This window comes from Vitis riparia, chromosome 15 (assembly GCF_004353265.1).
Source record: "Vitis riparia cultivar Riparia Gloire de Montpellier isolate 1030 chromosome 15, EGFV_Vit.rip_1.0, whole genome shotgun sequence".
NCBI classification, from domain to species: Eukaryota; Viridiplantae; Streptophyta; class Magnoliopsida; order Vitales; family Vitaceae; genus Vitis; species Vitis riparia.
In genome coordinates, this window is record NC_048445.1 from 21,397,691 (window position 1) to 21,414,769 (window position 17,079).

The 17,079-nt window shown below is 31.5% G+C and overlaps 1 protein-coding gene across 1 annotated transcript in view; it reads right to left on the minus strand.

The window, feature by feature from the left end:
* Nucleotides 1-16,400: 16,400 nt before the first annotated feature.
* Nucleotides 16,401-17,079, minus strand: part of LOC117932215 (sodium/hydrogen exchanger 6-like) — a 41,276-nt gene continuing 40,597 nt past the window's right edge. Inside the window, exon 22 of the mRNA XM_034853334.1 lies at nt 16,401-16,784. Coding sequence (XP_034709225.1) covers nt 16,741-16,784 — 44 coding nt within the window. The 3' untranslated portion in view covers nt 16,401-16,740. The remainder of the gene's footprint in view (nt 16,785-17,079) is intronic.

Below are 17,079 nucleotides of genomic sequence, written 5' to 3' on the forward strand. Positions count from 1 at the left end.
TGATTTCTTCTTACTATTGGGCCTCATATTACTAGATAAATTATGTTAGTTTAACTATTATTTTTTACCTCTTCTTATGTAGCAAAATGTTAAAGCAAGATGAGAGAAACATGTTAAAACATGAAAGCAATTCCAAAGGTAAGCAGATGACGTTGTTGTTGATTATGCCAATGAGTTTCACCCAATTCCTTCCATGAAATGGTTTGAGGTGGACATCATCTATGTCCCTATTAATGTTTGAATTATGCATTGGGTATTGAAAGTATTTCACCTTGCTCAAAGGAGAATATTTGTGTATGACTCATTAATAGACATTAATAGTAATAATCGATTGAAGGGTGCCATCATATCTTTAGCTAAGTTTTTACTGCATATTTTGCATAACGCATCATATTATGGGGATAATGGTGATCCTAAGAGTGATCAATAGTGGGGCATGATGTTCCTCAACAAGAATATGAATAAGTACTCAAATATCTAAACTTTCATTTTATCATTTCACCTCTAAGTCTTATACAATAAATTTTTTTTAACGATCTTAGTTTTAATTACTAGTGTTTCATACAGTGGTGATTATGGAATGTTCTTAATTAAATATGCAGAATACTTAATGCATGATCATCCATGAGCTCACTGACCGATGCCCGTATGGATTGATTTTGAGAGAAAGTGGCAACTGAATTGTTCTACTTCAAAATTTTTCCCATGTAGTGGGTTTGAATTTGACTATGTAATGGATTTATATATTGTTTAGGGTTGACTGTTAGTTTGGATGAATTTTTCTTGATGCTTAAAGTTATAATTTTTGTAATATAGTTTTCTATGTTAAAATGATGTTCTTAAACCAAAGTGAACATTTTGATTATAATATTATATATTTTGTTATTAACACTTTATTTGAATGGGTCTACAAATTAACTTGATCACTTACCCTAGCATATTTAACATTAAACTCCCTCGAGTTGATAGCTCATAACCTGATGATTTATTAAATCTTAAGTGCAGCTTCATGTTAGCTCATGTGGTAAGCTTGGTTTTCATTGACAATGCTTGTTGTTAGCAATTTGAAAGCCATCTCTAAAGTAATTCTCTCAACTCTTTAACCATTCACAACTGGAAGATCTAGCTCTTACATCTTTTAATACAACATTCATGCACTCAACAATCCTTGTAGTCATGATATTATATATTTTTCCATTATAGTGTGACCGTATCTACCGCTCAACTCTTACATCCACTAAATATCCGATTGCTCTTAGAGAAATCATCTCTAACATACTAAATATAACCTCAAACTCTAGCATTCAATATGCACAGGAAGCATCAGGAAACAACTTAATGTACAACAACATTCTTGAACTTTGTTTTCAAGTTTTGCCCTAAATGGTAAGTGCATAAGCTATGGATTGCATGGGGAAGCAACTTTCGTACTACTTTTTCAATGCTATTATGATGATTTGAAACCACCACTAAGTTATCTACATGTCCAATCACAACACATATTGTAAGAAACCACTCCCAAGAAGCATCATTTTTTGAATCACCAATTTCGAAAGCCAATGGGTAGATTTGATTGTTTCATCAATTGCAATTATTTTAACTTCAAGAATGTCCCATCAACCACAATTATTGGCCTTACTGATGTACGAAACCTAGAAATACATGCACCAAATTCCATAAATAGATGCTTGAATTGATTATCAACATTAGTAACAATATTAGTTCTTATCCCAATATTCTTTTGCTCTAATATTTAACAATAAGATGGTAAAGCACCATAAGACTCTTTACATGATCCCCTAATGGAGTTAAGGGCAAATTTTCTTACTCTCCTTGCCTTATCATAACTAATCTGAGCATCATACTTGTTTCACATATTTGCTATAATGTCTTTAGGTCAGTATTGATGGCCAACTTGATAAGTTTGTCTCATACTTTCACCCACCAACCAACTACTTGTTTGGCGATTATCATGAGAAATCATTGAATTCTGTTATGTTTTCATCACCAACAACATTAAGAGATTCTATTAATCCATCATTTACATGTCCACCTCCATGCACAAACATTGACTCTACATTATTTTCAAATCTTTTATCCAGAATGATGCCTAATGGAGTTGGTAACTTGTTGTTAGTGCAATTTAAACGAATGAAAAATTTAACATCTCCATCATCTCTTAGTTGAATTGGTGATGTCAATATATTACTACTAAGTGCATTCTTCATTAAAATTGAACACTTAATTGGATATAGTTGAAGAATGTGATACACAACTCTCAAAAATGCATGATATGATATATTCTTCTTCACAGTAATGCATTTACCTTCACTTCCTTCAAAGTGGTATGTGTTCCCATCTTATACCCAATTCCCTTTGTACAAAAGCATTATTCCTACTTCATTAATGACTGAAAAAATAAAGATTCCAAAGTACCATGTTAAGAATGAAATAGTAGAACATAGGATATATATACTTGATTGGAGCCAAAATATGTGCTCTAATTGCACATAGACAATATGATTTGTGCACCAAAGTACAGTCAAATTACATAACATGACCTAAATTGATGCTAAGGCCTTAGCCATGAGTTTAGCTTATATTTTGGAGATTTATCTTAGGTTCAAGGGAAGAAAATTGTGCGAGTTGAATCACTTTAGATTTTGAAAGATCAAAAAATGGTTAAATGGGGAAATAAGCAAGTCAAGACTCATGGACCATGAGAAAAGGCAAGACGAGGATATCATGAGTTTGGAAGATAAGAAATTATCATTATGGATTAAGAAAGAAGCCAATAAAACATGGGAAATAAGGCATAAAAAAAGATTTAGTTACATAGAAATTTAGAACTCAAAATCTAGTGGCAACATATACTCTAACTTTAATAAAAAATTTAGAGCACTTTATGAAGTCTATTTTAGGTATATTATATATCGTTTCAAATCTTGAGAAGTTAGAAGTCCAAAAATTCAAACAGTATACAAATCGAAGTTGAAATGAAGAAGTTATGGCCATTTGAAGACAACTACACAAAGCTGAAGGACTATTTCGAAATGATTTCGAAATTCAACTTATGAATTCGAAATCCAATTCGAAATGACCCCAATTCCGAATTCACTCACTTTGATCTTTCCTCCTCCCCCTCTCCCACCTTGGGAATTGCATCTAGGGCACTCTATCCGTCCTAAGTGGGTCCCACATAACTATAAATCACCATTTTATTTTATTTTTTTAGTCATTTTTAGGTAATTATTTTGTAATAAGTGGCCAATGAGAGTGTGTCACATGTTAGGTAATTGATGATATTATATAAATTCTCTTAGTTCTAGGATTTAGGCATCTTGGATCTTTTCGAAGAGTTTTGACATTAGAGTAGAAGCAAACGAGAACTTTGGTTTATTTCATTTTCTTCTTTATTGAATATATTGTTTTTAGTTTCTTTTGATTCAAAATATGGATTTTTATCCTATTATGGATTATGAATGTGACATCACCCCCATGAGAGGCTAAAAAGCCAACTTGGGTTTGAAGCATAAAAACCTAAGGGCTAGGAAACCTATAGGGACAATGGGTAAATCATTATAACAAGGAGATTAATTATTAGTTGAATTACAATTTATCAAATTTTTTTATCCTGTCCTTGTGAGTTAGTTTAGGGAATGATACGGTAGGTTATTACCGATACTAGTGATTCTTGGTAACTCTTGATCATTAGTTATCCCGGTCTTCCCTATCATTATTTACCCTAAAATAAAGCTATAAGGAGTAAGAAGGGTTAAAAAGTCATATATTAAATTAGTAATCAATCTCATTCATTTGATGGTTTTAGGAATTTTTGTTAAAAAAGAAAAATTAGGTTTCGGATGTAGTTTTGAGTTATAGAACTCAAGTTGATCCTGAATGGCCAAGGACCCTAAAACCCTAAGATCACTTTACTTAAGAAACTCTTATGCTCTCTATTTATATATCTTAAGTTAGATTGTGGAAAGCCCCAGACTTGAATCAATTGAATTAAAAATCAATATTCATTTTGTTATTAATTTAGTTTCTTTTACCTGGTTTCACTTCATAAAAGTTGCGTCATATATTGTTTTTCACTTTAGGATTCAAACAAAAGCAATTTATTTATCCTAGTATTGACAATTTTCATAAGTCGGTCCCTGAGGATGATACTCGAAGTACTACAAAAGCTGTTGCAACTCTTTCTCTAGTTTTTCTTGACCAAGTTGCTATGTAAAAGGCTTAGTATTTTGGATAATAGAGAAAATCGGTCAACACTTTTATTAAGTTTAAACTCTAGACTATATAATGAATCTTAAAACATATATATATATTAAATGACTCACTACATAATAATATGTCAATAATTTAGTCTCAGTTTTAAGTACAATAATATAAAAACAGAGTTTTGCTTTGAAATAGCAACACATAAACTCAACTTATAATGTTAAGTTAAACCTAACAAATAGTAAAATCTGTTGTACAATCAAGCAATGCAACACTTCCCATAAATCAAGGTCCAAAGGAACAATATATAACTACAATGGGTATAACCATACGAGCAATACTAAAACCATAATAATTTTACATGCATGTGATTTATTGCTTACCATCATTTAACCTTGTCATATAGCTAAAGCTTTTCAACTTCTTTTGGACTAACTATTCCCTTTTGCACATTTCTAAACTCCTTTTTCATAACTAACAATGGAGTCCCTATTTTTTACCTACAATGGTAAAGTGAGGTTTTAAATTTCTAGGAAACAAAAAGAAATAAAATGATAATATTAAAAAAAAAAAAAATGTTAGTTGCTTACATTTTTAACATCTTTTCGTGACCAAGAATAAAAAGTAGATGAAACAATAGTGAGAACTTAGGCTTTTTCTCTATTGGGAAACAAAAAAGAGCAAACAAATGACCAAATAAAAAAAATATAAAAAGTTAATGTGCTATAAAATAAAAGGAAAGGGAAAGTTGTCTTAGAGGGAAAAATGAGGGACGTTTGTGTCCCAGTCGAGTCATTTTTTATCCTTTTTAAGGGATGAATTATTCTTGCAAATATGGGAGTTATTTTAACCACTTTAACCAAATAACTCTTTAAAAAAAAAAAGGCTACATTGCATGATAGTTTGAAAGTGAGCTTATACATAATCTTACTTGACCAGAGAAGGCCATTTTGGCCCAAAAATTCAAGAAATAAAGGCATGAGGTGGTTTTATAGGAAGTAGAAGATTAGAAAAATAATATATGTTTATATTATTGTAGAATTTCTGAAAATTTTTATAAAATTTTTTTGTAAAGAATTAATTTAAAAAAATATAAATGTATTGTCTTATATAATTTACATTAGAATTTTTAACTAAAGAATATCAATAAGAAATATATATTATAAAATTAAGGTGATGAGAAGATTTAATAGAAAGTATGAGATTGGTAAAACATTATATGGTCAAATTATTGAAAAAAAAATGAGTGTTTTTTTTTTAATATCAAACTTTAAGTGATCTATAACTTCTTATATATCTCTAAAAAAAATCAATTAGAGAAATTATAAAAAAAAAATAGAAGAATTGAAATAAATTATTATTAAAATGTCGATATCTTATAGATTCATATATGAACTATAATAAAATATAATACTACTATAAAAAAACAAAAATAAATTATTATTATCTTATACAGTCACAATTTGGATTCATTCTTTTTGCTTTCATATGAAAAAAACTAATAATTTTATGGTACTCACATGGTAAACCTCTTTTTTACATTTTTTTTATCTAATCAATTTAATCTAAAATTGACTTTTATAAATATATAAAATAAAATTTTATATACAAAATAAATTATTTTAAAGGAATATTTTTTTATTTATTTTATAATTTAATTTTTATTTTATTATAAATTATCAAGAATAGTTTATAATACTAACATTAAAATCAAATACCTAGAAATAAAGCCTATGGATGATTTTATAGGAAGTACCAAATTAGGTAAATAATAATTCTTTATGCTATTAGGTAAAATTATTTTATCCTATGCATTAACACTTGAGATTAATTTTTATGCTCGAATAATAGGAGGAAGACTTATAATATTATGGTTTTTACATATGTGTATAACCAATTTAATCCAAATGGAACACTTATAGATAGATAAAATATCAAGTTATATACTAAACAAATGGATCTGAATGTAATATTTTTTTTATTTTTTAAATTTAGTTTTTATTGTATTATATATTAGGACATTGAGTCTTGTTTGTATGTTAGAAATTTTGTTCCTTTTCATGTTTGGTCATAAAAGTCCTTCTAGATAGTGACTTGCTCTCCATTGAAGATCAAGAGTTGTTATTCGTCTAATCGAGAAGTCACGGGTACGTCTAAAAAGGTTTAGCTTGTGGCAAGTTAGGCTCCTATGAGGTATAGAGAGAATCAAATTTGTTTTTGAACTTAAAATGCTTTAAATTAATGTTTTGAAAAATGGAAAAACCTCTCAAGCGACCTAAAGCGCTCAAGCATTGAAAATCACTCAAGTGCTCCACACCGCTCAAGTGGCCAAGGCGTTAAAACAGTGCTTCAATTGTCTCGAGCAGTCATGCTAATTATGTCGAGATTTTTTCACTCAAATTCAATTTAAGAGTTAAAGATCTTAAACTTATTAAGACGGTTTCATTAAGCAGAAAGCCTAACATGCCACACCATTCTTGATATCTCATTCAAGGATTCAATCTTTGAATCTTGAGTTGAAGACCTTCATCCCTTTAGCGAGGTTGAAGTGTATCCATTAGAGCAATTGAAAGTTGTTGCATTGTAGATGTGGATCAAATGGTAGGTATTGGAGAGTAAGTCTTTAGGATAAAGCAGTCAGGTAAATCTGTGTAACTTGATCTCATATAGTGGATTTATATTAGTGGTCTTAGACCTCATGGTTTTTTATCTCCACAATTAGTGTGGGGGTTTTTCACATAAAAATCCTTGTGCCTCATTGTTTATATTTTTCATTATCTTAATTGTAATGTATTGCCTATCTTTAATTGAATTGATAATCATTAACTACTCGCAGGTAAAAAGTTGATAATACATATAAATCTTTATTTAAATTTTTAAATACACCCATTCACCTCTTGCCCCCCACCCCCTTAGGTGTTACCCTACTAGACCTCAAGATTTTTTCATTATATATTATCAAGTATAGTTCAAAGTATTTACATTGAAATGAAAAAAGATAATAGGTGATTTTATAAGAAATGTAAGATTAAAGGAATAATAGATAGTTATATTATGATAGAATTTACTAAAGTTTTTCAAATTTTTATAGTGGATTAATCTTTGAAAATCTAAATTTATTGCATTATATAGTTATTATTAGAAAAAAAAATCAACAATATCAATAAAAAAATACCAATAGACAAAATTGAGGAGATAAAGTAGTTTATGGAAATCAAGAAATGGTAAAACCTTATTTGGTCAAATTATTGGAAAACACATAAGTTTTTTATTAACTTGAAATGACCCATAACCTTTCATATATCTTTAAAAAGATTCAACAAGAGGAATTGTTAAAAAAGAAAAAAAATGAAATAAATAATTATTAAAATATCATTTCCTTATAAATTCATATACTAAAACCATACTACATCTTGATTAATCCTTTAATTATGTCCATATGCATATTGAAATTTTCTACCTTAGTTTCTAAGACTACTCTGCACATAAGTTTTTTCAAGCATATGCCCTTTAAATTAGGTCATAAACCAGCAACATGGTGCATACAAATCTAATGACATGCATTTGTCTTGGACCAATCAAGATAAATATTGGCAATTACAACCATAATGCTTGGATTGACCATTAGACATTAATAAAATTAAAACCCCTTCTTTTAGTGTCTCAATTTGCAATACATGCTAAAAACAACCCTAACCATTAACATTTCCACTCTCAATAAGTGCAAAATTAAGAGGAAACAATTGATTATTTCTATCACAATCCATGACAATAATTATAGTGTTCTCTGTTAGGATAGAGCCCTTAAAAATATGACATGATGTAATAGATTTGGAATCTTATTATTTATTTAACAATATTCTAGTTTCACTTTTATCTATCATTATTCCATGCATTACACTTTATGAGCATTCTCGCCTAACATCTCTAGCATTGTACATGACTTGAGTGCATTAGGAGTTGCATAAAAGATCCAAGTCACGGGTTCCTTGCAAGTAGATGATTTGTTCATAGCTGGTATGTGAACTCAAACAATCCATTTAAGGTTGTAATGTTAGGATAAAGCCTTTAAAAGCATGACATAATGTAACAGATTTGGAATATATTATTCATTTAATGATATTTTAGATTCACTTTTATTTATCTTTATTCCATGCATTATATACTCTATGAGCATTTTGACCTAGCATCTCTTACATTGTACATGACTTGGGTGCATTAGAAGTTTCATGGAAGATCGAAGTCATGGGTTCTTTGCAATTAGATGATTTGTTCATAGCTCATTTGTGAACTTAGGCAATCTATTTGAGGTTGTAGTACACCACTTCCAAATTAGAGGGATGACTGGTCTTGACTATCGAGATGGAGTTCTCATGATGAGTCCACTAGTGTGTATGGTTATACATTGGACAAGACCTACGATGAGTCATGATATAAGACCATCAGGTAGTCATGACTTTACCAAGTTGTTATATTGTATAGTCTCTCAACCTTGAGAGAATATTAAGCTTGTGAAAAAGTTAGCAGTATCTTTAACCTATAGGTGAGATCGTAAGTTGATCATATATTCCTTATGGATTGGGTCATTATTTATGAAAGTCAATAGCAATAGGTATTCTCAATAGAGGCACCATGGTATCTCATGGACTTGAGACAATGTGTCCACTTAGGTGATCCTAAGGACGTGTGATCATGAAATCTATGGACCCGTAATAATTCCTTTAGTGGAATTTAGCATATGCTCTTAGTAAGCTAAAGTATGTCATTTGATCACATAATAGGAGGATCTGTAACTCAAGGATTGTAGAGGTAGTCTTGAAAGCCTGATAGCTTTCACTTTGTTAGACTACAGACGATCAATTTATAGGGAGACCATATACGATGGATAGTAGGTCACAGAACTAAGCACTTGGTGTCTCGTTGTTATATGCATAGGGTATTGGAGTGTAATTGACTCTCTATAGTGGGATGTTGAGTCAACTTTAGAATTGAATTATAAGGGAGCTAGTATGTCTTATAAGTCCCAGTGGTCCCCACTCAAACTCATATTCCTTGATGGCACAATTTATGAGAGTTGGATGGGTTTTTAGTTCACTTTTGTGCATAAGGGTGTTTTAGAAATTATGTAAGGTTGCACAAGGATAAGTGAACAGTATCTCTGAACTAGGCTAATTGATTAATTAGAACCCTATTAGGTTAATTAACCTTTTTAGGTTAGATTAAGTGACCCAAGCCCATGGTGGGCTTAAGTCACTTAAGTCTAATACGAAGCCTATAAATACCCCTTTTAAGGGTTATGATTTCTAATTTTTATCATTTTCTCCCTATAGTCCAGAGAAAGAACTCTAGCCTCTAGCCTTGAGATCTACACCATCTTAGTGCCTAGACTTAAGGAGGAGTCATCGGGTAAAAGATCATAGTGTTTACAGGATCAACTATGAGTTTAAAGTATTCTATATTGACTGGAATCAATCCAGGAACATTCAGATCAAAGGTATATGACATTATTCTCTAGATTTATGTTTTCTATGGTAGTAATATTATTTTTTGAATACTAAGTTTTCGGTTGAGATAGATTTAGAGAGCTTATGATAGATTTTTATGCACCCTAACAATCCAAGGCATAGGAATAGAGCAATCCAGGGTTTCCTAACATGTAGTGCACTACCTCTTAATTAGAGGGATGGTTGGTCTTGGCCATCAAAATGAGTTTCACATGGTGAGTGCACTAGTTTGTATGGTTAGACATTAGATAGAACCTATAATGAGTCATAACTTAAGGCTATCAAGTAGTAATGACTTCACCAAGCTACTTCATTGTGTTATGATGTGAACCTCAATCGACACACTTTGAGACCCAACAAACAGTATTGGAATAATTGCCCAAGAAAGCTAAAATACAGATTTTTTATAGAACCCTGACCCAACGTTTATAAGTGAAATGCGAACTAAAAGTATAGGTAATAGACCTTGACCCAATGATTACAATGGAATCACGAACAGAAGGTATAAAGTTGAACGCCATAAGGAAGAATCCCTAATAAGTTCACAGTTCTTGAAGAACCAAAAGAAGAGCAAAGTCTCACTTTTTTTTTATTGTTTTATTCAATAAAAAGTTATCCCATATTACAATGAGTGCATGCTATTTATATGTCATGAAAAAAACTTACTAAATTTTAAAACCCTAAATAAAAGTTGATTTGGTCTGAAATTAGCAGATCCAAAATAGGAAAATAGCTAAAAAAAAAAAGGTATTAAATATTAAAACCCTAAATAAAGGTTGATTTGGTCTGAAATTAGCAGATCTAAAATAGGAAAATAGCTAAAAAAAGGTTCTAAATAATAAAAACCTAAAATTAAGGTAGATTTGGCCTGAAATTAGAAGCTCTAGAATAGGAAATAACTGATATGAAGCTAGAAAGTCAATCAGTCATTAATCCACACCATAAATCATGCCCAATCAAGCTAGATTAGCCCTCAATAGCTTGGATTAAATTTATTACACCTTCATCTTTCTTTGGGCCAAGCTTGGAATGTCCTGTGTTAGAATCAACCCAAATCTCTTGAATTAGCCCATTAAGTGCTTCTTTGATCTTCTTGGATCTTGCTTTAGTAATAGGCCCAATTGGAACATGCAATGGATCCTTGAATGCTTGTTGATTCTCATCATGTTATCTCTCAACCTTGAGAGAATATTGAGTTTGTGCTAAGTTAGTAGTGGCTTTGACCTATGAGTGAGATCGTAAGTTGATCATGTATTCCCTATGCATTGGGTCATTGTTGATGGAAGTCGATAGCAATAGGTATTCTCAATAGAGACCATGATATCTCATGGGATTGAGACAAAGTGTCTCATTGGGTGTTCTTAAGCAGGTGTATTCATGAAAACTATGATAATAATAGTTTCTTAAGTGGAACTTGACATAGGCTCTTTGAAAGCTAAAACATGTTAGTTAAACACACAATAGGAGTATCTATAACTCAAGGCTAGTAAAGGTAGTCTTGAAAGGCTGATAGTTTTCACCTTATTAAACTATGAACAACAGTTCATGGGGAAACTAAACACAATGGATAACAAGTCATAAACTCTGAGTACATGGTGTGTCTTGTTGTTATTTACATAGAATATTAGAGTTCAATTGATTCTCTATAGTGGGATGTTGAATCAACTTCAAAATTAGATTATGAGGGAGTTAGTACTCTTATAGGTCCCAATGGTCCCCACTTGACCTCATGTACCTTGTCGACATGGTTTATAAGGGTTGGATTGGCTCTAGGTTCAGTTTTGTACATAAGGGCATTTTTGGTAATTATAGAAGGTTGCACAGAGGTAAGTGAACAAGGTCTCTAGATTAGGCTAATTGATTAATTGGTAGACTTTATTGGGTTAATTAATTAATTAAGACTAATTTAGGATTAGATTAAGTGACCCAAGCCCTTAGTGTGCTCAAGTCACTTAAGCTCATTAGGGAACTCTATAAATATCCCTTTAAGGGCTAGGGTTTCCATAGCTTTCCCATACAATTGTCTTCCACCTTTAGAGAGAAAGAGAATCATAACCTCCATCATCTCTTCTCCATCACTGGAAGTGTGCTAAGATCAAGGAAGAGTCATCGGGTGGAAGAGGTTGAGTTTATGAGACTTTCATTGACATCAATTTGATTCTTCAACACTTAAATTTAAGATTTGGAACATCCAAACCTAAAGGTTAGTATTTTAACCTTAAGCCAACATCCTTATACTTCCCAAACAAGTGTTTGTCATCAATAGTTAAAACAAGGTGATAATGCTTGAATCCCTCTATAAAAGGATGAAATGTCTAAAAAACTCATTGAAAGTCCTTGTTTCACATATTCCATAAGCATGTTTTAAATATTACAATACATCTTAGATTTACTTGCTCTAAGCCACCAAAACAATGTGGCAATTTTGCGTATGACTTATAGAGATCACCAAATCATTTAGTCATTGTTTTAAGCTTTCCTTTAGAATCTTGGTGTATGAGATTTGACACCCAATTTTTTAAATGCCACTTGTTTGAAGGACAACCACAAAAAGTGTGAATTGTGTTTTAATCACTCTCTCTATATGTGCAACAATTAAGTTGGAGTTCAATTGATGATGGTCTTGGTTCATACAAGGATTCACATAAGTGTGTGTGCCACTATATTTGTTTATTTCAAATAAAGATATTCATCCCATGGCATAAAGTTTCTATGGATACTAAGACTCTTTAGTTTCTTACATCTTAGGATCAACAACTTCTTTGTCGATGACACAATAATATACTTTTAGTGTAGTTAATAGAGTATATTTTCGCAACATGTTGCAAATTTTCTTTGGAATTAAAAATTTATCTAATTATGAACTCTCCATCTTAATTTCCTGTAAGAGTGCTTCCTTATGGGGTCTAGCACTAGATACAACATGATCAATGTTTTTAATATTTTCAAACTATGGTGATGATGCAAAACGATATTGAATTAGAGAGAATAATTAAATAGGTCCTCTAGATCCTTTAGATCTAAGTTGTTTGACATGTTACAACCTTTCCCATTCATAACCATATATCTCCTTTGTTCTCTTTCAATTATCTTATGAATATCTAAAAAATGTGACATATGTCACTATCATTGTCTTCATCATTATGAAATTCAAACACCCCTGCTCTATCGTTTTCAACATCCTCAACTCCCACACTGTCATTATCACATTTTCTTTCTTCACCTTTTTCCTTGTTTGCTTCTCCTTTATACTCAAAATATATGGAATTGAAACTCTTGACATGTTATAACCTTCCTCATTCAAAACTACATCTCTTTTTTTCTCTTTCAATTGTCTCATGAATGTTTTAAAAAAATGAATAAATATCACCATCATTGTCTTCATCATTACAAATTTTAAATTCCTCTCTCTATCATTTTGAACATCCTTAGTGTAAGGAAACCTAGATCTTTCAATTTTTTATCCTAGGTTAGGTTAAGTGCATGTGAATTTTTATAGACTTTTTCTAAATCCTATGCACAACGAAAACAAGCATATTTTTATACAAAACGGATTTGGATATTAGTACTAGAAAACATTACCTCAAATTTGGACGTTCCCAAATTTATTCCTTTCGATGTAGATGAAAATTGAATCCTCCAGAAGTCTTGTACACCCAAGATCTTCCACCCAATGACTTTTCCTTAATCTTTGTGCACAACCAGTGGGATGTATGGGAGGGTGGAGGCCATGACTATCTCTTCTCTTTCTGAGAGGTGGAAAACAACTCTCTTGAAAACCTTATCCTCTTAAGAAGTATTTATAGGGTTCCTTAAGTGGGGCTTAAGTGTCTTGAGCCCCCTACGGGCTTAGGTTACTTAATCTAATTCAAAATGAGTCGTAATTGATTAATTAACTCAATATGGTCATCTAATCAATCAGTTAGCCTAATCCAAAGATTTTGTTTATTTACCCTTATGCAAGCTTACGTAATTATCAAAACACCCTTATTCACAAAAGTAAACCAAGAGTCAACCTAACCCTTATAGATTGTACCAACAAGGTGTATGAGAGTGAATAAGGACCAGTAGGAGCCATATGACAGTACTTGTTCTCTCATAAGCCAATTCTAAAGTTGATTCAACATGTCACTATAGAAAATCAAATGCACTCTAGTACCCTATATAAATAACAAGGACATACTAAGTACTCAAGTCCATGACCAACAATCAATTGTGTTCTGTCTCCCATAGTCTAACAAAGTGAAAGTTATCAACCTTTTAAGATTATTTCTATCATCCCTAAGTTACAACTTCTCTTATTGTGTGCTCAGTTGACATGTCTTAGCTCTTCAAAAGCTTGTGTCAAGTTCCACTTAAGGAACTACTATGGTCATAGTTTACATGAACACATCTCCTTAGGATTGCCCAAGGGGACACTTTATCTCAATCTCGTGGGATATCATAGTGTCTCTATTGAGAATACCTATTGCTACCGACTTCTATCAACAATGATCCAATCCATAGGGAATATATGATTAACTTACAATCTCACCTATAGGTCAAAGTCATTTTTAACTTTGGCACACGCTCAATATCCTCTCAAGGTTGAGAGATAACCTAATGAAGTAGTTTGGTGAATTCATGACAATTTGATAATCTAATGTCATGACTCACCACAGGTCTTGTCTAATATATAACCAAACACATTAGTACACTCGCCATGGAAAACCCATCTCAATGGTCAAGACCAACCATCCCTCCAATTAAGAGGTAGTGCACTACAACATCTAATGGGTTGCCTAGACCCATGAACTGACTATGAACGAGTCATCTACTTGCAAAGAACCCATCACTTGGATCTTCCATGCAATTCCTAATGCACCCAAGTCACGTACAATACAAGAGATGCAAACCAAAATGCTTATAAAATATAATGCATGGCATGAGAATAGTTAAAAATGAATTGGAAATTTATTAATAAATTTCAAAACGATAATTGGTTTTGCACAAGAATAGAAGTATAGAAAAGAAAAGAAAAGGAAATGGGCGTTTGATTGGATTAACACCATCTAGAAGAATGGTTGACTCTAAGTGGAGGTTTGTTTGAGCAGTATTAGGATAGAGCCCTTAAAAGCATGACATAATATAACAAAATAAGATTTCATCAATATATTTTTATTATGATTTAGGTTTTCACTTTTCTATCCATGATTGCATTATTATTATCTAAGCATTTAGGTCTGCATCATTTATATTATACATGACTTAAATGCATTAGGAGTTACATAAAAAATTCAAATCATGAGTTTCTTACAAGTTGAGGAATGGTTTATAGTAGATTCATAGACTTAGGTAATCCATTTAATGTTGTAGTGAACTACCTTCTAATTGGAGAAATGACATGTTTTAGTCATTAGGATAAGTTTCACGTGGTACATGTACTCACATATATGGTTACACATTAGATAAAACCAATGACAAGTCATGACATGGTTATCAGATAGTCATGACTTCACCAAACTACTATGTTGTACGAACTCTCAACCTTGATAGTATTGAGTTAGGGTCGAAGTCTTCAATGGTTTTAACCTATGAGTGAGATCCTAAGGTCGTCATCTATTCCCTAAAAATTGAGTCATTGTTAATTAAAGCAAGTGGAAACAAGTATTCTCAAGATAAGCATTATAATATCTCATGAAATTGAGACAATGTATCCCTTTGGTGATCCTAAGGATTTGTGATCATTAAATCTATACTAGCAATAATTTCTAAAGTGAGATTTGGCATATGCCTTGTATAGTCAAAATATTTCAATTAGTCACAAAATAGAAGGATTTCAAACTTTAGGATTGTAGAGATAATTTTAAGAGACTAATATTATCATCTTATTAGATTACAAACATCAGTTCATAGAGAGTCTACATGCAATGAATGATAGGTCTCAAACTCGAAAATTATTTAAAATTAGATTTAATAAATTGTTATCTCAATTTAACATTATAAAATATTATAGTGGAGTTGATTCTCTTTAATGGAATGTTGAGTCAACTCAGAATAAGATTCTAGAAGAATCAATATTTTCTTATAGATAGTGCTCAAACTCACAATCTTTGTTGGCACAAAGATTTGAGGGAAATTAGATTTAATCATGTGTATGTATAAGAGCATTTCGATAAATAAATAAATAAAGCAAGATTGCATAAGAATTTATGATTATTTTTTAGGGCTTTTGAATTAAACTAATTAATCAATTAAAGCTAATTATGACTACTTCATTAATTAGAACCCTATAGGCAAAATTGACTCAAGCTCATGATGTACCCAAGTCACCTAAGCGCACATGAGAATTTATATAAAACCCAACTAAGGCTCATGATGCACCTAAGTCACCTAAGCCCACATGAGAACTAATTACAGTGTAGGATTAGACACTTTGTGCTCTTCCATCTTAAAAGTTGTGTAGCTCTACACTAGTGCCAAACTATAAGGACAAAGCAAAAGACAAACCTAATTTTCGAAATCTCCACATTGGACAGATTTTTAACACCTAAATCTAAAAATTACTTTTGAAAATTTTATATTCTTACACTGTAATTAAATCTAGTAGCCCCAAGATCTTAGTAAATATGCACCCTAGATTACTTAGCTAAATTTCACTAGAGAATCTGTAATCAAATCAAGGAGAAATTCATGCAAACAATCACCTATATAAGCATTATATTTTTGCACATTTGGGTTTAATGGGTACATAGAATGTGAGGCTAAGGAACTAATGCTTAAGTGGATCAAGTGAACATGTTTGATTGCATTGATTAGTGGACATTTTCTGAGCTCTCCTGTGAGTTCTACAATGGTATAATGGTATTTTAATTAGCTCCTATATGAAGTCAATGATGATTTAAGCACAGCCATTGCTTGCCTTCATCTTCCTAGCTACTTGTGGAGTGCAACTCAATCCATACATCCTTTACAAAGTTGACTCCTCTTGCAGTATATGAATTTCTTAATAAATTGGACACTGGGAATTTTAGCCATGGAAACTTGCTCTTCTGGAACTGGATGCTGCTTCACCTGTTAATACATCAAAGAATTCATACATGTGATAGAATAACTGGAAAACTTCCCAACTGTGCATTGCAGATATAAACTTCGTATCTAAATGAGGACTCATACTTTGCATTATGAAAATATAAACACTTCAATTTATTACTTTGAACAGTTGGGCATATATATGCATACATGAAGTTTTCAATTATGTACAAAGATAGTATGATTCTCCAATTCATAACTTTTTTGTCTTCTCCCATTGTTTTGTAGGACAACTACACAATATTCATGTGCTTCAAATATTAGTTGATAATTTTCC